Consider the following 27,245-nt stretch of genomic DNA (forward strand, 5'->3'; position numbering starts at 1 on the left):
CCTTTACTGTGGGATGCTAGGTGAAATCACTGTCATAGGGAGGGAACATCTATAAAATGTAAGTTCGGATTTGAAGAAGGGGATTAAAGGACTCCCTCATGTTATCTTAAGTATGAATAATTGTGTGCGGTTTCCCACAGGTGAAGAGGTTTTGCTTATCCAAGAGAAACTGGATGGAATCAAGACTCGCTATGCAGATATCACAGTCACTAGCTCCAAGGCCCTCCGAACTTTAGAGCAAGCCCGGCAGCTGGCCACCAAGTTCCATTCTACTTATGAGGAACTGACTGGGTGGCTGAGGGAGGTGGAGGAGGAGCTGGCAGCCAGTGGGGGACAGTCTCCCATAGGGGAGCAAATACCACAATTTCAGCAAAGACAGAAGGTAAGCTGTCGTTTCACACCGTAAAAGGAAAAAGTTTCCCTCTTAGAATCCTAACATTTAAATTCTTAAGTCTCATCACTAACTCTCTCTATGTTAAATCTAAACCAAAAATTTCTGCCTGCCTCCTTTCTTGTTTACTCAAGGGCAGTAAGATTTGACATAAAGGCAGACAGATATAAAACCACTTGTTATGATCTGAAGAAGAAAAAAGATTGAATCTCAAATCCCTAGGAAGTTTGCTTTGTATGTAACATTTTAAAATTTACTTTCATGATTCATTCTCTAAAGAGTGCTTCATGGTTATGTTTGGTTCTGCTGCAGGATCTAGTGCAGTTCTGGATGCACAGAAATAGGTACTTACTGAGTTTAATGCCTAAGGATAAAGCACTATTTATCATTTCTATTGAAGTAAGGAGGAAAAATAAAGCACTATTTGTTTTATGCTGAGACAGTCTGGCTCAAGAAGTCTTGCAGATCATTCTAAGAAGAAGCTAAGCCTAAAGTCAGGCTTGGAATGATTGAAAAATCTGAGACAATAAAAAAATAGGTAAAGGAAGGAGGTCAAAGCCCTGCTGGGATGTGTGGCAGAGATACCGCTTTCCACCCAGCACAGCTGCTAATGTGCTTAATTTAGCAAAGTCTGGCCTGAAAACTTTTTTCCCCTCCTTAGGAATTAAAGAAGGAGGTCATGGAGCACAGGCTGGTGCTGGACACAGTGAATGAGGTGAGCCGTGCACTGTTAGAGCTGGTGCCCTGGAGAGCCAGAGAAGGGCTGGATAAACTTGTGTCCGATGCCAACGAGCAGTACAAGCTGGTCAGTGACACTGTTGGACAAAGGGTGGATGAAATTGATGCTGCTATTCAGAGATCACAACAGGTAATGTTTATAAACACCTCTGCGTTAGTATTTTAGATCGTGGAAATATGTGTATGAGACACAAAACTATGACCGACGTAAATTTAGGCTCAGAAATAGGAAAAGCGAGATCAAGGTAAATCCAATGCAACAAATTATTTCAGTGATCAGAACTGTTTGGGTAAAGGCATGTGAATGAAGATGTATTTGATTTGACCCAAAATACTTGACCTCTTCAAGCAGAGAACATTGGGAAGAGTCTGTGAGCCCTCTCCTTAACTTGTGATCTGCTAAGAGGCAGGCAGTGATGGGAGTAGATAATATCTAGACCCAAAAGGTCCAAATGCATCACAATCTTAGTTTGACTCAACTGTTTTAGTATTAAATGGAAGAGGGGAAGGAACCAGGAACTATAATTACTACCAAATATGTCAACCAGAATAGCAGAGCCATCCAAAATAGAACCCTCCCAGTAAACACAGGTGTCATATTTCCCTCTATCTTTTTTCTTTCCTGCTTGCCTTTTTTTGTTTTTGTTTTTTAACGTCTTTATTGATTTCATTGAAAGGAAAGGTGGGGGGAGAGAGAAACACCAGTGATGAGAGTCATTGATCGGCTGCCTTCTGCATGCCCCATACTGGGGATCGAGCCCGCAACCCAGTCATGTGCCCTGACTGGGAATTGAACCGCGATCTCCTGGATCATAGGTCGATGCTCAACCACTGAGCCTCGCCGGCCAGAGTTTCCTTCCTGCTTTCTTGAAAAAGTTATTGGCTTTTCTTTGTAGCAGGATATGTACCTGTTTATGTGCCATGGTGTTATAAATAATATAACATGACTCCTTGGGTTCATAGTGATTGCTTTGTGAACCACACAGGAGTTTGCTCTGACTCCAAATGCATTCCAGTATGTCTTTAATTGATATCTCTAATCTTGGCCAGATAATTGAGTATAAAATTTGTCATGTTTGGGAGCTTTTTTTCCTAAATATTAGTGTAGATTGGCAGAGTTGAAGAGGAAGAGATAGAAGATTGAAGGACCCAGATCAAACAGTCACGTAGGACATGTTCTTAGTTTCTCTTTGTTACTTCTTAATTGTTGAAAGGTTTGGTGTTCTTCTGGGGTCTTATGCTTCTTCAGCTGAGTGAGTACTTCCAAATTACCTTGACTCAGCTGTCTGCTCCCATGTTAGTTTATATTTAAACATGACTAAGACTGTTGTTCAGTGTATTGGTAGGAAGAAGGATTGGCAGAAAGCACAGTGTCATAAAAACAGATTAGAAGTATATTTCTTTTTAAGAGTATCAATTTCTGTTGTTTTTAGCTATAGGACCACTAACTGGGTTCTGTAACTTCTTTTGAAAGAAGTTGAGATAGGATCAACTCATATTTGTTGAAATATAAGCAATTCTAAATTGTTTGCATCTTGATTTGAATTCTAAGAAGGAAGACCCTGGCTATATGTAATATGTTTATTTTTCTTCAATATGTCTATTAGTATGAGCAAGCTGCTGACGCAGAACTAGCTTGGGTTGCTGAAACAAAACGGAAACTGATGGCCCTGGGTCCAATTCGCCTGGAACAGGACCAGACCACAGCTCAGCTGCAGGTACAGAAGGTAAGTGTAACACTGACGTATCCACTGTGTCCTGAGCTAATAGGATCAGCTTAAAGTGACTTAGGAGAGAGTTTTTGACTACTATCCTGAGTCAGGTGAAATGATGCAATGTCATGATGGTAGATAGAGATTAATTTTATAAATATTTGTTAGGATGTGGGAGAGCTTTTTTGCTTTGTGAAAAGGGAGAAATAGACTCATTAGGAAAGATTCGTAATTTTCTCAATTTTTATGAGGGAAGATAATTTTGTAAGCTCTTAAAAGATAAGCATTGAAGGTGTATGGATAGGCACAGTGTCAAAACTTGATAAGAATAATTTTTTATGTGACTTCATTAAAGCAAAGAATTTTTCATAGGTGTGCCTGACTTCACTGACACAGGCGTGGGATCCTTTTACTTCTTGACTTAACTTGGTTTACTTTTCTCCAAGGCTTTCTCCATTGACATTATTCGACACAAAGATTCAATGGATGAACTCTTCAGTCATCGTGGTGAAATCTTTGGCACGTGTGGGGAGGAGCAAAAAGCTGTATTACAGGTGAATTGCATTTATTCACCGTATTATTGTCTTGATTATGGTGAATTAGAAGGACAGTTGTGAAATTAAAGTTTAAGAAGTTTAAGTTATAGGTTTTTCTCCCTCCATTACTAATAATGGTGTTAAAGACCTGCTTGATGTTCTGGGGAATTCAGACTCAAGCCTGTGTTCATAAATGTCGAAAAAGCCATACTGTATCGTGACATATATTGCAAATCCATCTTCCCTAAACAGAGGAATTATTTATCCTCAGTCCATAAGGAGTGACTTTGAGTTCCCTTTCAGAAATTTATGATAGATTTTCAGAACCATATGCGGATATTAATTTTTTCTTTAGATCCTTCTAAAAGATTATACCCATTTCTAAAGCTTGGCCATAAGTTAGTTTGTACATCAGGGTGTTTATTTTCCTTTTTATAAAGGGTACAGGTAACCATTATTTCCTTAGAAATATTTGTAAGTTGACTGCACTACTCATCCTAATTACCAATCTGTACTTCTCAGTCCCTTCACCTTTTTCACCCAGTCCCCCAAGCACCCTCCCCACTGGCAAATACCAGTCTGTATTCTGAATCTGTGAGTCAAGTCTGTTTCTATTTTGTTTGTTTATATTGTTCTTTGGATTCCACATGTAAGTGAAATCATATGGTATTTGTCCTTCTCTGAGTGACTTACTTCATTTAGCATAATATCCTCTAGGTCCATCCATGTTGTCACAAATGGTAAAATTTCATTTTTCTTTATGACCGAGTAATAGTCTGTTATATATACGTACCATGGCTTTTTTATCCACTCATCTATTGATGAGCACTTGGGTTGCTTCCGTATCTTGGCTATTATAAATACTGTTGCAGTGACCATAAGGGTACAATATATTCTTTCAAACTAGTGTTTTAGGATTCTTCAGGTAAACTCCCAAAAGTGGAATCACTGGGTCATAAGGCAGTTCCATTTTTTAATTTTTTGAGGAACCTCCATACTGTTTGCGAATACTTTTTTGTCAGAGGAGAAAAGGCAGGTTAAACTTGATGGGCAGAGACTCCGTTATGGCCCCTGAGATGTTCAATCTTAAACTGATACATTTTAATAATGCTATATCTAAAGTTATAAAAGGTTATTCACTAAAAGGTTAGTTTTGCTGTGTTGTGCTTGTGCTGTTTACTGTATTTGAAACAACTTTCATATTTTAAAAATTATACAAATGATGTATGTTTGATAGGAAAATTAGAAAATTCAGATAAGTATAAAGAAAAAAATCACTTGTAATCTTATTAGGTTCGTTCATATTTTTTAACATTATAGTATTTATTCCTTTAGGTTTTTTAATGTATGTATATATACCTCCTTTTTTTGACATTCATAGGAAAAGACGGAGTCTCTAATACAGCAATATGAAGCCATTAGTCTGCTCAACTCAGAGCGTTATGCCCGCCTAGAGCGGGCACAGGTCTTGGTGAACCAGTTTTGGGAAACTTATGAGGAGCTCAGCCCCTGGATTGAGGAAACTCGGGCTCTGATAGCACAATTACCTCCTCCAGCTATTGATCATGAGCAGCTCAGGCAACAGCAGGAAGAAATGAGGGTAAGGAGCATTCCTGGTTTTATTTCATTGCAGAACTAATAATGGACTCCACCTTCTAGTCAAGTTCTATGTTATAAAATTCTAAATCAGTTAGAATTTCTTTGCGTAATAAACATACATATCTGAATTATTTCCTTTGTCCTTTCATACGAATTAAGTTAAGAATACATTTATGGAGATGTCAGGAACCTGGGTATTGCAGAAGTAAACAAAGAACTAATTTATCATCAAGGGAATTTAACAGATTTCCCATGCCAGTGGGGTGTTGTTAGACTTGGGGTGTGGTTGGGTGGCTCTTTTCCTTTGGTTAGGCCCCAGCTGGAGTGAGAACCAGGAAGGAATGTCACAAAGCATTTGCTTCATGTAGGTAAGATGAAAGGGAGATTTGCAGACACTTCAACAAATGCTGTGACCACATTAAAAAGATGCGTTTTTAATGTTTATTTTATTTGGTTTATGGCTTGTGCTTATTCCTGTCTCTGTATTCTTGTAAGTGGAAGGATGTAAACTAGAAGTAGCCTGCAGTAAAGTCGAGGAGTGGTTGGGTTACCAGAAGTGTTGCTATTTGTAGCTTGTCCTGCTTAGTATCTTTCAGTCTCAGGAGAAAAACACATGTTAAACCATGGAAATTACAATTAGTACATTTAAGTATTAGCAAGTACAGAAGATGGTGGGATAAATTTGTATTGGAGAGTGAGAGTGAGAGAGAAGATGTGGTCTGGGAAGGCTTCCTCGGTGATGGATGGGACATCTGAATTGGCTTTTAACAATTAAGAGAATCAGTGTCAGAGCCCAAGACTTGGCTGTTTTTTCCCCCTCCATAAATGATGAAACACTGGGACTTACTGGCATTTAATTTCAGTTTGTTGTTTTCAAAGTTGGTATGAGCTCTGATCAAGCATTTATGCAAATAAACTGATATGAAAATGCTTATTTTATTTTCATTCGTATTTCTTTACATAGCAACTAAGGGAATCCATTGCTGAACACAAACCTCATATTGATAAACTGCTAAAGATAGGCCCTCAGCTAAAGGAGTTAAACCCTGAAGAGGGTGAAATGGTAGAAGAAAAATACCAGAAAGCAGAAAATACATATGCCCAAATTAAAGAGGAGGTGCGCCAGCGGGCCCTGGCTCTGGACGAGGCTGTTTCCCAGTCGGCTCAGGTACGTGTGTCTTAGACTCATATAACTTTCAACTGTCCTTTAGTGTAAGAAAGAAGTTTCTGTATCAGATACATCTCTGTGCTCAGGAGGGTCTAGACCAGCACGCTGATGATAACTATCAGAGACTAGGAATGTTTGCTGATCTGCATTTTTATTGCAAGGATCATGGCTGTGCTCGCACTATAAGGATGGTTAAAATGCAACTTAATTGATACATATTATCTTACCTGTTGGTAATTTCCTTGAAAACTGTATATTGTGATGATCCTTTAGCAGGGATAGTTCTGGATAAATTCATCTTGAAGCAACAAATGCCAAACTCAGATTCCTATTGGACCTGTTACTTTTGAGACTAGAAGACAGCACATTAGATCTCTTACTTAAGGGGCCACCAGCAGGCTTCTAACTCAAAAAAGATGCTTGAGTAGAGAGAAGTAAGAGCCAAAGAGAAACAAACCACCTGCAGTGGAGTTTAAAGCATGTAACTACATACTTTTTAACTAATATATTACTGTTAGTGGTACTTTTGTCATGTCTGGGTATTTTATTCCTGTGTTTAGTCAATATTCTTGGTTAATATTTGTACTTACTCAAGTTTTTCCCCCCACCTTCCGTCCCATCTCTCACTCACATTGTGGAATGTGTTACTTTGTGTTGTTGCTGCCTGCTCCTGTCTTCCCCACATCGTCACATTTCATTGTTGTGTTGACCGCGCCCACCATTACAGATTGCAGAGGTAAGGTGCCCGCCTCCATTGGGATTAGGGTATTCTTATGAAGCTGAGAATTCAGGATTACCTATCAGGAAATTTCCCTTTACCTCAGTGGAATGAATTTGTTAGTGCAGTTTATTATGCCAGTTTCATTTGGGGTGGAACCCAGAAGTGAGGGAGTGGTGGGAAGTGATTTTGTTAAGGAAACCCCACCCTGTATTTCTTACAGGACACTTACAGTTGATAAGACTTATTCTAATTAATGAATTCAGAGTTGGTTTTAGATAGCTTTTCCTTAGGGGGCAAGCTTTCCTGCCTTGCTCCTCTTTCTCCTCTCTCTGCTTCAGATTGTAAGTGAAATTTTACAGTTAGAGTCATGTTATTCAAAGTACCAGAAAAGTGGAGCTTAGATTTGGCCTTCCTTAATTACCTTTCATCGTGCCAACATTTTCTTTTCTGTCACATACGGTGGTTATTAAATTGCATGCTCTGATAATTTTAAATTCCAAGTCATTTAGCATATTGAGTTCCTCATCCATTTACATAGCTGATGGAGGGCATCTAACTTGTTGGTCTAACCTGTTGCATGCAACTATCTTCTGAGATGTTGACACACTGAGTCTCTCCAGTTTCATAGTGTCGTCCCTTTCTCGTCACATTTCTGGTATATTACTTAATCATTTTTATTCTTAAAATAAACATTTATTTTCCTGTTCTGATGGGCCAGCTCTGGTATACTAAGCCCCAAACCGTTCCTTAGCCAACCCCAATAGCCGTCAGGCTAGGCTGGGTGCAGGGGTCCTGGACAGTAGTCCATTTATCCTTCGGCCTTATTCCCTAACATTTTCCCCCAGAAGTGTGATGCAGTATTGCTACGATGGCTAATGGTCTGACATTTATTCAGTTCCATGATAAGATCGAGCCCATGTTGGAGACACTGGAGAATCTTTCCTCTCGCCTGCGCATGCCACCACTAATCCCTGCTGAAGTCGACAAGATCAGAGAGTGCATCAGTGACAATAAGAGTGCCACCATGGAGCTAGAAAAACTTCAGCCTTCCTTTGAGGCCTTGAAGCGCCGTGGAGAAGAGCTCATTGGGCGATCTCAGGGAGCTGACAAGGATCTGGCTGCAAAAGGTGCTTGATGAATTGAATTACTTTTAAAGAAAACCAATAGAACAAATTCTAGGCTGTGGTTACCTCCAGTGTCCCACCAGATGTACTTCATTAAATTTGAAGGCAGTCCCTAAGTAATGAGTATTCCAGAAAGTCATTTGGAAGTCATTTAGAATTCAAAACACATCTGCCTATTGAAACTAGGTTACAATTGGTAGTTAGATTCCCAGACCAAGGAACAAATGCTCCATTTAACCCCTAATATGAGTGAACTGCAGTATCAAGAGTCTGTAGAACATAACTACCTTTTATAACACTTTCCATGGGAAACATAGCAAGTTCAGCACAGAACACTGGAAATCGAGGTCTCATCTCAGTCCCTTTGTAAGTTAGGGATTTTGTATTCAGCAGTACCTTTATATTAGATGGTAATTCATTCCCAGATTACCTCAGTGATCTCTTTACGTGGGAAACCAACTTAAGTGGGAAATGTAAATGTAGACATAATAATACTAAGATAGATGAATATAAATTCTTAGAGCTTTTTTAAAGAGAATTTCAGTGAAAATGTGAGAATTAGATGGTATTTCCAATGAGGCTGATTTCAAGTACTTAGAGAAGTCCTCTACATATCTCTTCTTTACCCCCTCAGAAATCCAGGACAAATTGGATCAAATGGTATTCTTCTGGGAGGACATCAAAGCTCGGGCTGAAGAGCGAGAAATTAAGTTCCTTGATGTCCTTGAACTAGCAGAGAAGTTTTGGTATGACATGGCAGCTCTCCTTACCACCATCAAAGACACCCAGGACATCGTCCATGACTTGGAGAGCCCAGGCATTGATCCATCCATCATTAAACAACAGGTTGAAGCTGCTGAGGTAAGAAAAAACAAAACCCCTTCTCTTACATGTTTGTTTTCTAAAAAGCACTTTTTTCAAGTATGTTGTGTTAAACTGCTTAGCCAAGCTGAGTGCCTTAAAAGTTGTTTGTGTTTATTTTAAGTTCAACAGGCTATTTTCCACTTGAAAAAAATATCTGCTCATTATAGTAAATTTCATTTTTTAATTATAAATACAAGTTTGTATAATCTCCACCAGCTGTGATATAGAACTAAACTAATTTTCTCATCAGTTTTAAACTTAATTCAAATTAATAGAATATGCTTAGAAAATTCAGTTTTGCTTTCATTTCTGAATTTAGTCCTCGCTATAGTGTACATTATTTTGTTTCTCAAGTAAGTTTTTTTTGTTTTTTTTTAATCCTCACCTGAGAATATTTTTTCTATTGCTTTTCAGAGAGAGTGGGAGGGAGATGGGAGGGAGGGAGGAAAAGGGAGGGACGGAGGGAGGGAGGGAGATGTAATAGAGATACATTGATCAGCTGCCTCCTGCACACCAGGGATCAACCTGCAAACGAGGTATATGACCTTGGCCGGAATCAAACCCGGGACTCTTCAGTGCACAGGCCGAGGCTCTAACCACTGAGCAAAACTGACTAGGGCTCGAGTAAATTTCTTTAATGCAGAAAAATAGAAGGTAGAAAAGCAAATAAATTCTGGATTCATCATCCAAAGATAGTATTTGTTATGTTGACATACCTTTTTCTAGTCTTTTGGAGGAGCCTAGTTTTTATTTTTATTAAGTGCATTTCTTCCCTCATTTTGTCCATTTAGTATAAGCCAAGCCTGTCTTGATATTATCTCTCTTATGTCTTATTCTCCCTCTCCCCACCCCTGCCCTTTTTAGGATCTAGCAGAGATCTTTCTTTGTTCAAGATTATATAGCCTAACATTCCTATTACGCTAGTCTCTCAGCTCTTAAATTTGTGACTTGTGCTATATTATTTTACCTTTGTTGATATACTTCTATGTAATAGACTTCTGGCTATAGATTATAATCTCCTTGGAGGCAGGAGGGATGAACCTTTGGTAAATTACTGAAGCTTATTGTACCTTTCCCAAGCTGTTTTATATATATTGTTCTGTGTAGTTTATATATATGTACACATATATGAAAAATAACCAGAGTCTGAAGCTTCACTACTTAGATAGTGAAGTATTAATAACAGTGAAAGGTTTTTGTGAATTTAACAAATTCTGTTCAACATCTGCTATTGATGGGGATATAGTTACATTTGCAAAGTTTGGGAGGTTCTGTTCTGCTTCTGTTTTGGCTTATGTTCTGTTCATTACATGTAGACTATTAAGGAAGAGACAGATGGTCTGCATGAGGAATTGGAGTTCATTCGAATCCTTGGAGCAGATTTGATTTTTGCCTGTGGAGAAACTGAGAAGCCCGAAGTGAAGAAGAGCATTGATGAGGTGTGAAGAAATAGATACGGAGTTTAGACAAAACATTAGTGGACTGAGGCTGAACAGTGATATTAACTGAAGAATCTGGTTGACTGTTTGTTTTCCTCTAGATGAATAATGCCTGGGAGAACTTAAACAAAACATGGAAAGAGAGGCTAGAAAAGCTTGAGGATGCCATGCAAGCCGCTGTGCAGTATCAGGACACTCTTCAGGTAAGAACCAAGGGTGACCACCACAGGAATACAGCTTCTGTGATGTCATATTCAGAATCCAGCCTAAGAGTGGGTCGCCTTTATAGGACTACAACATTATCAAACCTAAGACAACCCCCTCTTTCTGTATTTCTATCCAAAGTTTCCCACTTCTAATGTGGAAAGCACTGACACCCAAAATTCTACTACTGTTGCTCTGCTTTTCATCATCGTGTGTGCACCAGATTTATTCTTGTCACTATACAGCGAAGCTGGCCTTACTGTGAGCCATTGCTTGCTAGAAGTTCCACACCCAGGTTATCTTGAAGCACAACTTGACACAGTAGCTTCAGCACATCCTGAGCTTGCTAGCCAGCCATGAGAAGTAGTAACTTTTATTCATATTTTGTTTTTCCAGATCATAGTTTATTTTGGACACTATCCCAATAATGTTTACTTTGTTCTTAAATCCCCGTATTATTGGAATAAAGATAATTATTCCTTACCTCTCTCCTCCCCACCCGCCACCTAAAAAAACAAACAATACTTGGCACTTTGATTTATTTCTGCTTATTTAGCAGAGATAATACTAATTCTCCCCTGACTCATTTTTTGTGCGTTTTTTGTTTTTTTTTTATTTTTTAGTGTTCAAGATATTAGAGATGTACCTTTTTCTCTCCATTGACCCCTTCTACCCTGCCCCACCCCCTGTTTTTGTTTTGACTGCTTGTTTGTATTTGTATTATAGGCTATGTTTGACTGGCTAGATAACACTGTGATTAAACTCTGCACCATGCCCCCTGTCGGCACTGACCTCAACACTGTTAAAGATCAGTTAAATGAAATGAAGGTTTGTATCTGGGAATGGCTTTTGAAGAGGGATTGCTTCTTTTTAGTTTTTAAAGACTTGATTTGATGTTAACATCAAATATGTGTTTGATAGGAATTTAAAGTGGAAGTTTACCAACAGCAAATTGAGATGGAGAAGCTCAATCACCAGGGTGAACTGATGTTAAAGAAAGCTACTGATGAAACAGACAGAGACATTATACGAGAACCATTGACAGAACTGAAACACCTCTGGGAGAATCTGGGTGAAAAAATTGCCCACAGACAGGTAAAGCAAATGGTGCAGTACATAAATGGACTACTGTCTACTGCTTTCTCATTTCCTAACAATCATTCCTTTTATATCTTTTTCTGAGTAGCATAAACTAGAAGGTGCTCTCTTGGCCCTTGGTCAATTCCAACATGCCTTAGAAGAACTCATGAGTTGGCTGATTCACACTGAAGAGTTGTTGGATGCTCAGAGACCAATAAGTGGAGATCCAAAAGTCATTGAAGTTGAGCTTGCAAAGCACCATGTGAGTATTTTTATTTTTCATTCTAAGCCTTCTGGTTTTAGACTAAATATTGTCACCAGAAGCCTTTCGATGTTGTGTGTACCTTAGAGAACCAAGTTTGATGTTATCTGTAGATATAACTTGTTGTTCAACATTTTTTAGGTTCTAAAAAATGATGTTTTGGCCCATCAAGCCACAGTGGAAACAGTCAACAAAGCTGGCAATGAACTTCTTGAATCTAGTGCTGGAGATGATGCCAGCAGCTTAAGGAGCCGTTTGGAAACTATGAACCAATGTTGGGAATCAGTGTTACAGAAAACAGAGGAGAGGGAGCAGCAGCTTCAGTCGACTCTACAGCAGGTATGTGCATCATCCAAATTAGGTAGGTGAAACTGCACATCACATTCGCAAGAAAGCTTGTCTAAGTCAAGGAAAGGAAAGCAATTTGGGGTAGAGCCCTCTCTGTTTTGAGAGGAAGGGCATTTCTCTGCTGGAACTTGTCTGGCAAGAACAGCTTTTGATTCAGTGGGCTTTTTGGATTAGTTTGTACTATTCAAAGTTAGTAAATCTGTGCTATAACAAACCTGTTCTCATATTCAGTTGTTTCTTAGATCAAGTCAGGCCCCTCTCTATTTATATTCAGCAGTACCTTAGTCAATTCATTGGTTATATCAGACATTTACAATACAGGGGTGGGTTTACAGCTGTTCAAATGAAAATACAATAATTATTAAGTAACAATACAAGAATAAACCGTGTTTCACATGCTCACAACTGTAAACCTACTTTTGCCCACCTTTGTATGTTGTAGAATCTGAAGGATTCTCGTAGATTCTAAAAATAAATAAATATATTGGCCCAATGCCAGTCCATTAACAGAACAGCTCTGCCTGAGAGCAGCCCAAAATTCTTCCCTCAAAATAGATTTCTCATGCCCTAGCCAGGTAGCTCAATTGGTTAGGGCATCATCCCAATACACCAAGGTTGTGGGTTCAATCCCCAGTCAGGGCACAGACAAGAATCAACCAGTGGCCCACTTGGTGTGCTTCAGTGGTTGAGTGTCAACCCATGAACCAGGAGGTTATCAGTTCGATTCCTGGTCAGGGCACATGCCCAGGTTTCGGGCTTGATCCCCAGTAGGGGGCATGCAGGAAGCAGCCAATCAATGTTTCTCTCTCATCTCATCGATGTTTCTCTCTATCCCTCTCTCTTCCTCTCTCTCAAAAAAAAAAAAATCAATCAATGGAAACACATATTAAAAAAGACAAAACTTAAAAAAAGTCAACCAATGAATGCATTAATGGGTGGAGCAACAGATCAATGTCTGTCTCTCTTTCTCCCCCCTCCCCACCTTCTTCTCTCTAAGATCAATAAATAAAAAACAAATAAAATAAAAATAGATTCCTCATATGGTTGTTTAGAATGTTTACTGTTGAAGCTAGAATTGACTACTGACCTTCCTGATGTGTTTTTTCTGAAAAGGCCCAGGGTTTCCACAGTGAAATCGAAGATTTCCTCTTGGAACTGACAAGAATGGAGACCCAGCTTTCTGCATCTAAGCCCACTGGAGGACTTCCTGAAACTGCTAGGGAACAGCTTGACACACACATGGTAATAGAGATTTCCTGAAATGGAGCATAAGCATTCCATATTTAGTAGCCCTTTTCCTAATTCACAGAGAGAGATGTATCTGGGAGTCTACAAGGTAATGCCTTTTTACTGACCATATAGTATAGTACAACCTTGAGGACTGCTGCCTGTATATGGGCTTTTAATGCCCTGCCACAGGCAGCAGTGGTGACCAGAGAATCTGCTAGATCTACATTGGTCATCTGGTTAATTTTGAGTTGCTCAGTTTGGTGGGCTCAAGAATATTCACTTGAAGGAAAAAGCATCCAGAAGACAAATACATATCACAGATGTGGTTGTATTTAAGGAAAAGACTACTTTGGTGGGATTTAGGGAAACCCAATAGATACAGTAGAGTATTTCAAGAAAGTGACTGAGACCAAAAGGCATGATGTCTAGGCAAATTATTCAGGAAAAGAAAATATTGTGGTCTGTTTTTAAGGATCCTTGATCTTTAAAAATACTTCTGTTTACTAGGTGACAAAATTATTTTAATACTAAGCAAGAATGATGGATTTCATTCCCTAGTTGCTCAGCCATTGAACTGAATCCAAAAGAAAGGGTTTTAATCAACGTGAGACCTTCCTGGACTTTTCCAATCTGTGTTTGTAAATGTGTGTGGGGGTATCTTTCAGGTAATTAGCATTATTGATATCTTTCCTGCCTTTTCTTGTAGGAACTCTATTCCCAGCTCAAAGCCAAGGAAGAGACTTATAATCAACTACTTGACAAGGGCAGGCTCATGCTCTTAAGCCGTGATGATTCTGGGTCTGGTTCAAAGACGGAACAGAGCGTAGCACTTCTGGAACAGAAATGGCATGTGGTCAGCAGTAAGATGGAAGAAAGAAAGGTATCACCACAAATGCAGTGTGTGATTATGGTATTTGAGTAGTGTGCTTGGTGATAGCATGTAATTACCATCTCGTTTCTGCAAAGATTTTTTAAAGACCAGTATATTGAACCAGAAGTTGCAGAACTGATATCCTCAGAATTGCCTCCATGCTAATCACCTATCTTTTCTGTCACTAGGTTTGTTTTCCATCCATGTCAAGTTGCATTGATGGTACTGATTTCTGCCAATATTTTATTTCATTCCTTGTCTGCATCTACCAATTAAGATAGTACTGTAAATGGTGGGGCCTATATTTATTATTAATCAGAATTGTTGTGTTCCTACTTAAAACAAGGTCATGTTGGAGGCGAGGACTTGGGATTGGGAGGGTGGGGCAGAGCATACAGGGAATATTAGAAATCCTGGCACAAGGAATTTGGGCTCTAGTGTAAGTAAAGTATGCAAGGAATCGTACTGAAAATCACGAGAAGTAAATTATGCGGCCCTTTCCCACTCTTCCTCAAAAATGAAATTCCCTTCGAAAGAGAAGTGAATAGGAACCAGGCAAGGCCCCAGACGCTGGCTCTTATGAGTGCCAACTTTCAGTCTCTGCATAGTCGCTGTGCTGGGCAGATCGAGTAAAATGTGTTCAAGGTTCTTGGCCACATGCATTTATCAAATTAGTAAGCACGTATGTGCCAGGCGCTGTGCTAGGTATAAAGTAGAAACTGTGAAGACATGGATCCTATCACATTTAATGGGCAGAAGGACATAAACATTTATACATAATTAAACACTTTAGAAAGCATTAATTTCTTAGAGTTCTTCTAATGTGGGGTCTGGTAATTTTGTTATACAAAGAATGGCCCAAGGACCTGAGTGTATGACTGTGTTCCAATTCTTGGACAGGCCATTGCCTGAAATTCCTGCAGAATGCAGAACTAAGACTGATTCAAGTAACTGAGGCAGATTCTGGCTCATAATCAAGAATTTTCTAAAGGGTTTTCCCAACAATGGAGCAGATTGCCTCAAATACTTAACCCATTGTCAGTGGAACCGGTCAAGCAAAGGCTAGGTGTCAGAATAGTTATCTCTGATTTTGCATGAACATTGCATTTCAGAATCACTAAAAACATTTATTAAGTGGTGCTATATTAAAGAATATATCAATAAAACAAGATTTCCTGCCATCTAGGAACTTGGTGATATATTAAATTCTAAGCATTTCTAGAATAGATTTGATACAGATTTTATTTTTCCACTTGCTTTATTTAGATTAGGCCTGTACATTTTTGTAGTATTTGCTATAGTGGTTTTTTTAGGTTACAAAAGTAACCTGAAAATACAAAGAAGAAAATAAAAATCACATATAACCCAATTAATAGGAATGAACATTCTTAGTGTATATCTTGTGTTTTCTTCTGTGAATATTTTGGATGTATTTGTCTTTAACAACATGTCATTATTCTACTTCGCCTGCCTGGTCGATGGGCCAGGGGTAGAGGCCATCCCCCAGGTGCAGTTGGGGTGTGCTCATGGACAGTTGCACATTCCCTGACTGAGCCATTGTTTCTGTCACCTGACTTAGATAAAAGAATCTAAAAATTTACATCTAGGGTTGTCAGGTTTTTGCTTAGAATACTATGGCTTTTATTACCTTTTCTGTTTGTAGCATAAGAATAAGTTTCGGACTCAGACATTTTTAGGTGCCATGTTTTCTGAAAACGTTTAAACAGAGGCACTGCAATGAGCATCATCTTTATAGTAAAGTGCTTTTCATCGGTTGTTTTTAAGCCACAGAAAGTACCTTAAAGGAAAATGAGACTTTGGGCAAAGCAGGTTGCAGATGTGCAAGCTGTGACCACTAAGCTGTTCACTTACATTGCAACTAGTTTTACTCCCATTCTTTAATGTCCCAGGAAGTGGGGAATGGCAGGGAAGGCAGCTCAACTACAAACTGTGCTCTTTCCTTTCTCATAAACAGTTGTCTCAGACGCTAACATTAAAGTGTCCCCTTCTTTGCAAACAAGGCATATTTGGAGGTTGATTAAATGAGGCTTCCTTTTTAGAGGTCATTTTATTTGGTGTTCAATTTACACCTTTGTCCTTGAAGCTGTAATTCCTGAATTTGGCACTTTTTGTGTGTGTGTTTTAATTAAAATTTAGTCAAAGCTGGAAGAGGCCCTCAACCTGGCAACAGAATTCCAGAATTCCCTGCAAGAATTTATCAACTGGCTCACGCTAGCAGAGCAGAATTTAAACATCGCTTCTCCTCCCAGCCTGATTCTAAACACTGTCCTTTCCCAGATAGAGGAGCACAAGGTAACTATAACACCATGCTGTTGGTTTCCTTTTGAAAGGACTGGTTGAAAGAGGTGCTCCATTGTCTTATCTTCAGTTTAAAAACAGCCATATCCACCCCCCCAGGTTTTTGCTAATGAAGTGAATGCTCATCGAGACCAGATCATTGAGCTGGATCAAACCGGGAATCAGTTAAAGTTCCTTAGCCAAAAACAGGATGTTGTTCTGATCAAGAATTTGTTGGTTAGTGTCCAGTCTCGATGGGAGAAGGTTGTCCAGCGATCTATTGAAAGAGGGCGATCACTAGATGATGCCAGGAAGCGGGCAAAACAAGTAAGTTACAAAATTAGTACCTACTAATTTACTGAACAGCCTTGGGATGCAAGTGTTGAGTCTCAGGATTGATTCACATAGAAGTGTTGTATGGTTTGCCTATTCTTTCCTGTTATAACTTATTTCTTATATAATTGTAGTTCCACGAAGCTTGGAAAAAACTGATCGACTGGCTGGAAGATGCAGAGAGTCACCTGGACTCAGAGCTGGAGATATCCAATGACCCAGACAAAATTAAACTACAGCTCTCTAAGCATAAGGTAAAGCAGTTTGTTGCTCTTAGGGCCTGGGTTTGATACTCAGTGAAGATTTTACCCGGATAAAAGCGTCAGGAGAATGAAGCCAGCGTCCACTTCATGCCCAGACAGTTCTAACCGTGACCGTTGCTCACTTACGTAGCAGTCAAACAAAGTGATCATGGGAGTAAACCAGTTAAAACTAGGCTTTTGGAAATTCTAGGCTTTAAGAAATATGGACTGCTGTATATGACATAAACAAAAACTTAAAATTTTTTAAGGATAAGCTCTTAATAGTTTTAGTTCAAAAAGTAGTCACAGCCCTGGCCAGTTTGGCTCAGTGGTTAGAGAGTTGGCCCGTGGACTGAAGGGTCCTGGGTTTGATTCTAGCCAAGAGCATGTACCTCAGTTGCAGGCTCAATCCTTCCCCTTGTCAGGGCTCAGGTAGGAGGCAACCAAACAGTGTGTCTCACTCACATAGGTCTCTCTCTCCCCCTTCCACTCTCTCTGAAAAGCAATGGAAAAAATATCCTCAGGTGAGGATTTTTTAAAAAGTAGTAGTAGTCACAGTCAAACTGTATCTGTTTACCAACCTGGAAACACAAAAATTTTTCTTGTTTCAAATCAAGATGTCATCTCACACCATGTTCATTTGTTTGTTTGTTTTCTTTTCTTTTTGGAAACAGGAGTTTCAGAAAACACTTGGTGGCAAACAGCCTGTGTATGATACCACAATTAGAACTGGCAGAGCCCTGAAAGAAAAGACTTTGCTTTCTGATGACACTCAAACACTTGACAACTTACTGGGAGAAGTCAGAGACAAATGGGATACTGTGTGTGGCAAGTCTGTGGAGAGGTGAGCATGAGTGCCTTCCTGGGTCTATATGTCCAAGGCTACCTAAGAGACTCTTCCTGGACTCTATAAAGTGGTAATAAAGCTTATGCATCAGCAATAGGTTTTATAACATCTCAACATCTTCAGTTAGTTTAATGGGTTACGAAAAATTTGAATAGAATATTGAAATTTGCTCATTTTATACTTGCACCTTACTGTATTAGAGAGAAGCCTACGGTAATAGATCAGTAACTCAATATTTGTAAATCACCAGCTTGAAAAGCCAGTAGCTGTCTCGCTGAGGGCTCTCACCATGTGCTGGACACTATGTAAAGCCTCTGTGTATTACCTCATTTGACCATCATGATACCTGACCTGTACTGAGCAACTAATACTGAGTATGTGCATAACAGAGCCTACCAGTTATGTAATCCTCATAACAACCACTGAGGGGGGACAGTGAGGAAACCATTGTTAGGAGGTTTCTTAACTCCCCAAAGATCATTCAGCTGCTAAGTGGAAGAACTGGGATTTGAAACTGCTTGGTTTGGTAGTAAGAGTTGTACTTTTATCCATTTATACCCACTATGCCATACTCATTATTACAATATCTCTATATAATTTGTACTCCCAAATTTTTAGTGAGGCAACTGAGCAAAGAGGTGAAGAGACAGCCCAAGGCCTCACAACTGGTATAGCGCCAGGAATTGAACTCTAACTCCAGGCCATTACCTAAACCACATTCCTATACTGGACTGGTATAAAGTAGTGAACACAGGCCTTGGTTGTTAGGGTGTGTCCGTATGTATAACTGCTGGACTCTTAAGGTTCCAGAGAGGGCATTTGTACCTATCTCCTACACTATAATTAATTCATTCTAGAGAGTGGTTTCACTTAAAATGTCTAGGCATCTCTCTCTGTCACTTTTTACTATATTTATAGCCATTCCAGTTTGGAGGTCCCTCTCTAATAGAGTTCAAGCAGTATTCCCTTTCAGCAGTCAGAATTGTGGGCCATTCACAAATAATACCTCAAAACAGCAAGGTTTGTGTGCTTTTCTCAGGCAACACAAGTTGGAAGAGGCCCTGCTGTTTTCCGGCCAGTTCATGGATGCTTTGCAGGCCTTGGTCGACTGGTTGTACAAGGTAGAGCCACAGCTGGCTGAGGACCAGCCCGTGCACGGGGACCTCGACCTCGTCATGAACCTCATGGATGCCCATAAGGTGAGGGGTGAGATCTGGGCTGCATGGAAGGCAGAGAGCCATTGGGGCTCTACCTCTGTGTCTCTGTGCCTTCTGCTCACACTATCTTCTAAGGGAGAAAGGAAGTCTGAAATAGCCTGGATCTCTGCTCATCAGAGGGGCGGCTCCTTGTTCTGCAAGTTTAAACAAACTGCTGCTGGGATTCTGCATTAGTCACAAAGAATTTGCCAAAATTGGTTAGATTCACATTTGGCAATGTGTAAACTCCACTTTGAGGTTCCTCCGCCCCCCTTCCTATTTGTGTATCTCAGTTGAGTCCCAAAATGAATTTAACTTCAAGACATATATTTCCACTGACTCCTAGAATGAAAATGAGTGCTTTTTTTAGTACTTCTGAACCTCACAAGCCCAGCACCATGGGCACCAATATTTAGTATAACCTACACCTGTCATGTTGAGCATTCAGTTTACCCTGAAATTACATCCTATTGTTATGTGCATGACGTGTTCTTACTCAACTCCCATAATTCTGGAAGTGTTTGTATAACATTAGTCCCATTTTAGATTAGGAAACTGAGACTCCAGCTAAGCAACTTAACCAGAGTCATGCTGCTCAAATTTTAGAGCCACTTTTTCTAGTGGTTTTTTTCTTATGCATCATCCAGCCTCCTTCTGTACATAAAAGACATGACTGGAACCTCCCAGGGGAAATGGAACGAAATGATGACTTCCTCTGTGGTTTTGCTTCTTGGATTCAAAACATTTCTCAAACTAATTCTTCTGTTTTCTTTTCCAGGTTTTCCAGAAGGAACTGGGAAAGCGAACAGGAACCGTTCAGGTACTAAAGCGGTCCGGCCGAGAGCTGATTGAGAATAGTCGCGATGACACCACGTGGGTAAAAGGGCAGCTTCAAGAACTGAGCACTCGCTGGGACACTGTGTGTAAACTCTCTGTCTCCAAACAAAGCCGACTTGAGCAGGCCTTACAACAGGTCAGAGATGTTTATTGGGACAACCCCGGGGGGTGGGTCCAAGCAGATTTATTCTAATTTCTTTACCAGGATCAATTCCAGCCAATCTCAAAATGAATGTAACTTCAAACATTGATATTCTGAATGTTCTGCAAGGTTCTAATACTGACTTGTATTAGAAAAATAATGAATTCAGTTCATTTTCAAAGACCTACAAATGAAAGATAACCTGTGTGGGACTTTGACAGGGCCATCAAATTCCTATGATGCACTTAGGAGTTTAGGCCTAGACCCTTTCCTTGGCATAACCCATGTCTAGGGCCGTGGCTGCAGAGAGACGTTCAATCTTTTGTGCTTGGTTCTTTCAGGCGGAAGAGTTTCGGGACACAGTCCACATGCTGTTGGAGTGGCTTTCTGAAGCAGAGCAAACACTTCGCTTTCGGGGAGCACTTCCTGATGACACAGAGGCCCTGCAGGCTCTCATTGACACCCATAAGGTACTCCAGTCATAGGGTACAGTGACACAGGCCACCCACCACGGTGAGGGCTGCGCTTACCACTAAAAGCAGCTTTTGCTTATAAACTTCAGGCCTCATGTGCAGAGGAGCAGAACCAGAATGAGTTCAGCTTGTTGATTAGCAAGAATGACAGGGAAATGCCTGGTGATTTTTGTGACACCTTAAAGATTTTTCATTTGTTTTTACAAACATAACACATGTGGGTTGTAAACAGGTCAGACATCATGACATTACATAAAGAAAAATGTGGACTATTCCACTTTCTATACTCCTCACCTGCACATGTTTTTGTTTCACTTTCCTCACTGTTACTGGCTTCAGGCCCTAATCAGCTCCCCCAGAACCTCTTAGCCTAGCTGCAGAATATGCAGTTCCTGGGGCCTAATGAGGTGGGAAATGTTTCCTATTTTAATTTTTTATTTACCTGCTGGGAAATTTTAATCTTGGTTTTGTCATTGTATTCTGTTTTAGATACTTTTTAAAAATAGTAGTTTTTAAAACAGTTTTATCACTGTTATTTGTCCAAGATAGTACTGGTTATACACATGGAAATGAATAAAAACGGGATTTTTTGAAAGAGAGAAACTGCCCAGCCAGTGTGCCTTAGCAGTTGAGCATCAACCTAAGATCCAGGAGATCACAGTTCGATTCCCGGTCAAGGCACATGCCCAGGTTGCGGGCTTGATCCCCAGTGGGGCGTGCAGGAAGCGGCCCATCAGTGACTCTCTCATCATTGATGTTGCTGTCTCTCTCCCTTCCCTTTCCTCTCTCTGAAACCAATAAAGACTTTTTTTTTTAAATAACAATTTTTTTAAAAAAAGCAAAAGCAAAAGGAACTAATTCAGGATAGGAAAATAGGCATGCCCAGTTGGGGAAGAGGGGCATCCCTCTGTGTCCCTCGTCCTTGTCATCTGTGGCAAAGAAAGTCATTCTTAAGTAAACCCCTCATCTCACATCTTCTAGAACTGGAAAGAAAATGCCAGAGATGCCTAATAGAGGCATTTAGAGGTCTGTGTCAGTGAACACTTGGAAGGGAAAAATACACTGAAAAATTTTCCCCCTCACAGTGTAAATTAATAGTGCTGTTGAAGTAAATTTTTTTTTTTTTAATGGTGCCTCATTTACTTAATTTGAGAGAGAGTGGGGAAGGGGAAGAGAGAGAGAAAGAGAGAAGAACGAAAGAAAGAGAAAAAAGAGAAGAGAGGGAGGGAGAGAAAGGAAGAGAAACATCTATTTGTTCCATTTATGCATTTATTAGTTGATTCTTAAATGTGCCCTGACTGGGGATCGAACCCGCAACCTTGGCATATCAGGACGACACTCAGACCAATTGAGCTAACCAACTAGGGCTAGAGTAGATTTTTTAAAGCTTTTGTTTTCCAATCTTTTTTGTTTAGGAATTCATGAAGAAAGTGGAAGAAAAGCGAGTGGATGTGAACGCAGCGGTGACGATGGGAGAAGTCATCTTGGCCGTCTGCCATCCTGATTGCATCACTACCATCAAACACTGGATCACCATCATCCGGGCTCGCTTTGAGGAGGTGGGTACCTGGCTTTAGAGGAAGATTACAGGTGCCTGATAAAATGGGTTTACAGCAGTAAAATACAACAGAGTTCCCCCATAAGAAATTTTTCACTCACTGGGAAAATCACAACAAGATTAAGTTAGCATTTTAGTAATGACTGTTTTCTTGGTAACGTGCTGAAATCTGGAAGACTAGTGCTGGTGTAGTGATTTGTTAGCTGATGGCTTTCTGTGGACACGCTGTGTATTCCTCCTTCTTCCTCAGAAGTCCTGCCTTTAACAGGGTGAACTAGATTTGCTTTCAGAAAAGCTGATTTCTCATGCCAGCTCTTAACCTAGCTCTGTCCTGGAGTAAGACCTAAGTTTCTTAACTGCTTGCGTGGTCTTTGCCCTAAATATTCATTGTTCGGATCAGATGGAAAAGGACTTTTAAAAATAATGGGATTCAATGACATGGAAGCATAGATGAGACTGATGAATGTCAGAGGAATGGAGGAGGGCGGGTGGGTGGAGGGGGAGAGAGTAACCAAAGAATTTATGTGCATATATACACAACCCAAGGACATGGAAAATGGTGGGGAGAGGGACTGGGGAGGGGGAAGGAATGGGGTGGAACAGGTCATTGGGGAGAAAAAGGGACATCTGTAATATTTTAAACAATAATAAAAAAAATAATAAAAAAAGGCAAGGGATAACTATTAGGAAATTGAATTTGCTATACTATTGTCAGATAAAATAGACCTTGCCCTCGTCAGTGTGGCTTAGTTGGTTGGATATTGTCCCATGCACTGAAAAGTTGCTGGTTCGATTCCCAGGCAGGGCACATGCCCAGGTTCTGGGTTCCATCCCCTGTAGGGGGCGTGCAGGAGGCAGCTGATTGATGTTTCACTCTCACATCAATGTTTCTCTCTCCTTCTCCTTTTCTCTCTCTCTAAAAATCAATAAAAACATTTTAAAAAAATAAAAAATGTTTTTAAAAGGAAAAAATATAAATAAAATACAAACTGTTTAATGATGACTGTGTAAATGAAAAAAGAAAAAATAATAGTAATAATGGGATTTGCTTGACTAAAAGAGGCTATGATTTCTCTCCCCCAGGTCCTGACATGGGCCAAGCAGCACCAGCAGCGTCTTGAAACAGCCCTGTCAGAACTGGTGGCTAATGCTGAGCTCTTGGAAGAACTTCTGGCGTGGATCCAGTGGGCTGAGACCACCCTCATTCAGCGGGATCAGGAGCCAATCCCTCAGAACATTGACCGAGTTAAAGCCCTTATCGCTGAGCATCAGGTATCTTAACCACATCATGTAATCACTGGTATTTCCTGCGTTGCTCATGGAGCCCATTTCCTTTGCCCTGTGTATCCTGTTTAAGTTGCTGCTTCACATTCCTACAGACTTAGCTCAAAACAACACACACTTATCTCAGTTTCTGTGGGACAGGAGTCTGGGCATGAGTTTGCTGGGTCCTCTTCTTAGAGTCTTATTGGGCTGAAATTAAAGTGTCAGCCTGTGCAGCAGTTCTCATTCGGGTTGTCAGTAGAATTCATTTCCTCTGGTTATAGGACTGAGGTCTCCATTTTCTTTTTCCTTTTTTAAAATTTTTATTGAATTTATTGGAGTAGCATTGGTTAATAAAACTATATAGGTTTCAAGTGTACAATCCTATAATACATCATCTGTATATTACATTGTGTGTTCACCACCCTGAATCAAGTCTCTCTCCATCATCATTTATCCCCCCTTTACCCTGTTTTGCCTCCTCTCACTTCCCTTTCCTCCTGGTAATCACTGTACTATTGTCTGTGTCTATGAGGTTCGTTGTTGTTCGGGGTTTTTTGTTTTTGTTTTTTGCTTGTCCCTTCACCTCTTTCACCCAGTCCCCTTCCATTTCTTGCTGGCTGTCAGCTCCTAGAGGCTGCCCTCAGGTCTTGGCTACATGTGTTACAGAGCAGAAAGAATTCATCCACCCGCTGCCAGGTGCCTGTCCTAGGTCTTCCTTTGGCACCCTGGGTGGCACTCATTGCTCTGACTTCCTGGTTTTCCTCACTCACCTGTGAGCTCCTTGAAGTAAGAAGCCATGTCTCATTTTTCCAGGCCTTCAGCATCTGGTAAAGTGTCTTGCTCAATCGTGTTTCTTGAAATGAGTGAGACAGTGTGCAAAGGCATCTATCAATTCATCTGTCATGGACTTTGCCTTTGTTAGTAGGAAGTTGCCTCATTCCATCTTAGTCCAAGAAAACTCTCAACTCTTTTTTTTATTGTTTGTGTTTAACAGACATTTATGGAAGAGATGACTCGAAAACAGCCAGACATGGACCGGGTCACGAAGACATACAAAAGGAAAAACATAGAGCCTACCCATGGGCCTTTCATCGAGAAGTCCCGCAGTGGGAGCAGTATGTTTCCAGCCCCCTATGTTAGGATGCTTCATTCGTGCTGTTGAAGATGAGCACTTTCCAAATACCTATCAAAAAATGTCCTTTCCATTTTCAAAAACCATTGGATTTGGACTAAATTCTTTTTTTTTTTAAAAAAAACTCTCTTTTTCTTAACACTGACATACAGTAACTATACTGCATTTTCTTGGATTGGTATGAAATTTCAAAATAGTCAAGCAAATTTTTCTGCAGTAACCTGTCATTGTTTTGGTTATCAGTGCTAGCTATTTACATTTGGTTTGCACTGATTTAATCATAAACTAAACGAGCTTCTCTAGAACCATTGCAGTTTTAGTTGATTTGACATTGATATTTCCTCAGTTCACTAAGGTAGGTCAGAATTGATTGAAAATATGACACAAGTACCTATAGGCTTGGAGGAGAATCAGTAGTTTTTAAATTAATATGTTTCTGTATCTAAATATTCCCAGGTTCCATGTTTCTTTTCTATTGCTGATTGGATATCATAAAATAAAGATCCCTGAGTTCATACACATGTTACAGTGTTTCTCTTTGTGAACTGACAAAACTAGCTTTTCTAATCTTGTGGTTATTTTTCCTTTTAGGGAAATCCCTGAGTCAGCCCACGCCTCCTCCCATGCCAATCTTTTCACAATCTGAAGCAAAAAACCCACGGATCAACCAACTCTCTGCCCGCTGGCAGCAGGTGTGGCTGTTAGCGCTAGAGCGTCAGCGGAAGCTAAATGATGCCTTGGATAGACTAGAGGAGGTAAGGCCCTGCCAAGCAGCATCCCTGGAGGGAAGTGCCTTTTATTAGAGACAGTCCTCCTTTGGCCCTCTAAATATGACCTGCGTGCCTTGATCTACTTCTTCAGAACTAGAAACAGACCAGTTTGAGTCTTCAGGCCTCCTAGGAGAAAAGACACGTTCAAGTAAACCACTCAAACAGAGTAGACCAGAAAGCAAGTAACCAGCCAGTTGTAAAAGTCTGTGACCTGACCCTCCTTAGCACCTGGCTATGGTCAAGAAGCAGGAATAAAACTTTGCAAAATTACCTCCAGGTGTATAGCTTATCACCAAGATTACTACTATTGAGCCCTTTAAGTAAAGGTATAAGCTACACAATTATGAAATAAGAATTTTTTATGATCTTGCTAATCTATTAGATTATGAAAAGTAAATCTATTTTGAAATATCAACACCAGTCTAAAAAATATAATACCACACTTTTCTGTTCTTAAAACAAATCTCTGGTATCTTCTATATATACGTGTATGTACACACACACACACACACACACACACACATATGTATGTTTTTTATTGATTTCAGAGAGAGAAAGAAACATTAATGATGAGAGTCATTGATCGGCTGCCTCCTGCTCATACCCTCCTGGGGATCGAGCCCGCAGGCATGTGCCCTGATGGGTAATGTAACCGTGACTTCCTGGTTCATAGTTCCACACTCAACCCCTGAGCCATGCCAGCCTGGCTCTTCTATATTTTTTTATTTGTGCACATCAAAGCAGCTATGCTCAGAAGTGAGTATTCTGTGTTTTTTGTTATTTTTGTAGTAGGTCAGTTGAGTTTTAAGCATATTTGGTTTTTGACGTTTTCTTTTTTCCCCATTCCTCCCAACTTTGGAGTTTGAAAGACTAGGGGGAAATCTGCTGTACTGTTTAAAGTCATTCTGCGTCAGTATCACTAACATAGTCCAAGTAGATAAACATCACCTCTCCCACATCACGGGCCTGCCATTGTCTGTCAAAGCCAAATGTTTGACACGGAAGTCAGATGGGCAGTTTGCCCCCTCTGGTGCCATTCCAAAGAAACATGCTTACCTATAGGACTGGATTCTTAATGCTTCCTTCCAGCCAGAACTCAGATTATCTCATCTCAGAAAATGGTAAATGTGAGTCTCCTGACCTGGGCCTCTGTGTAATTATGGTTTCTTTCAAAATCACGTAAGTGAGGAGTGCTAATAAACACTGCTCTTCTGGGATAGACTTCATTCCTTGACATCTAAGAGGGTGATCCTTTGAAAAAGGGCAAACGGAAAGCAAGGCCGGCTCTACCCAATCTTGTCGTCCTTGCCCCATGTTTCCCATGAGGTGTTCAGTCACTTCCTCCTGCTGCTCTGTTACACCACAGCTCATGTAGATAATCATGGCTCTGGTGAAGGAACCAGATGGTGCCTCCACAAAAGAGGCCGCACAGATATCCACATACCATTGTTGGTGGCCCTCCAGCAGGCCTGCATGGCTTTACTGAGTGTCTAGAAGTTTTGGTGTGCTCTGGGCAGGTTTGAAGGCCAAAATATAGGTCTTGTTAACACTTCTGTTTTCTATCTAGTTGAAGGAATTTGCCAACTTTGACTTTGACGTCTGGAGGAAAAAGTATATGCGTTGGATGAATCACAAAAAGTCACGGGTGATGGATTTCTTCCGGCGAATTGACAAGGACCAGGATGGGAAGATAACACGTCAGGAGTTCATCGATGGCATTCTAGCATCCAGTGAGTCCAGTTGTAATTCCAAACATGGTCACACTGGATTCCTTAGTTTGTAGAAGCAGCGATAATCTGGCTAAACAGTCTTTTTGAAGTTAAAGCTATAGTCTTAGGGAAGAAATGCAAATGCCTACTAAAAT

At 40.2% G+C, this 27,245-nt stretch overlaps 1 protein-coding gene across 9 annotated transcripts in view; it reads left to right on the forward strand.

The window, feature by feature from the left end:
• Window positions 1-27,245, forward strand: part of MACF1 (microtubule actin crosslinking factor 1) — a 302,250-nt gene that overhangs the window by 254,645 nt on the left and 20,360 nt on the right. For all 9 annotated transcript variants that reach the window (XM_087820322.1, XM_087820324.1, XM_087820323.1 and 6 more), the window contains 28 exons: window positions 141-382; window positions 1,053-1,259; window positions 2,737-2,856; window positions 3,288-3,395; window positions 4,759-4,977; window positions 5,941-6,144; window positions 7,761-7,992; window positions 8,624-8,850; window positions 10,170-10,292; window positions 10,394-10,495; window positions 11,223-11,324; window positions 11,418-11,591; window positions 11,683-11,838; window positions 11,980-12,177; window positions 13,300-13,428; window positions 14,123-14,296; window positions 16,445-16,600; window positions 16,706-16,912; window positions 17,053-17,172; window positions 17,835-18,004; window positions 19,047-19,206; window positions 19,982-20,176; window positions 20,524-20,652; window positions 22,071-22,214; window positions 23,297-23,485; window positions 24,474-24,594; window positions 25,203-25,366; window positions 26,949-27,111. In XM_087820322.1, the coding sequence (XP_087676448.1) occupies window positions 141-382; window positions 1,053-1,259; window positions 2,737-2,856; window positions 3,288-3,395; window positions 4,759-4,977; window positions 5,941-6,144; window positions 7,761-7,992; window positions 8,624-8,850; window positions 10,170-10,292; window positions 10,394-10,495; window positions 11,223-11,324; window positions 11,418-11,591; window positions 11,683-11,838; window positions 11,980-12,177; window positions 13,300-13,428; window positions 14,123-14,296; window positions 16,445-16,600; window positions 16,706-16,912; window positions 17,053-17,172; window positions 17,835-18,004; window positions 19,047-19,206; window positions 19,982-20,176; window positions 20,524-20,652; window positions 22,071-22,214; window positions 23,297-23,485; window positions 24,474-24,594; window positions 25,203-25,366; window positions 26,949-27,111 (4,635 nt within the window). The remainder of the gene's footprint in view (window positions 1-140; window positions 383-1,052; window positions 1,260-2,736; window positions 2,857-3,287; window positions 3,396-4,758; window positions 4,978-5,940; window positions 6,145-7,760; window positions 7,993-8,623; window positions 8,851-10,169; window positions 10,293-10,393; window positions 10,496-11,222; window positions 11,325-11,417; window positions 11,592-11,682; window positions 11,839-11,979; window positions 12,178-13,299; window positions 13,429-14,122; window positions 14,297-16,444; window positions 16,601-16,705; window positions 16,913-17,052; window positions 17,173-17,834; window positions 18,005-19,046; window positions 19,207-19,981; window positions 20,177-20,523; window positions 20,653-22,070; window positions 22,215-23,296; window positions 23,486-24,473; window positions 24,595-25,202; window positions 25,367-26,948; window positions 27,112-27,245) is intronic.

Source organism: Miniopterus natalensis, chromosome 9, assembly GCF_054644295.1.
Source record: "Miniopterus natalensis isolate mMinNat1 chromosome 9, mMinNat1.hap1, whole genome shotgun sequence".
Lineage (NCBI taxonomy): Eukaryota > Metazoa > Chordata > Mammalia > Chiroptera > Miniopteridae > Miniopterus > Miniopterus natalensis.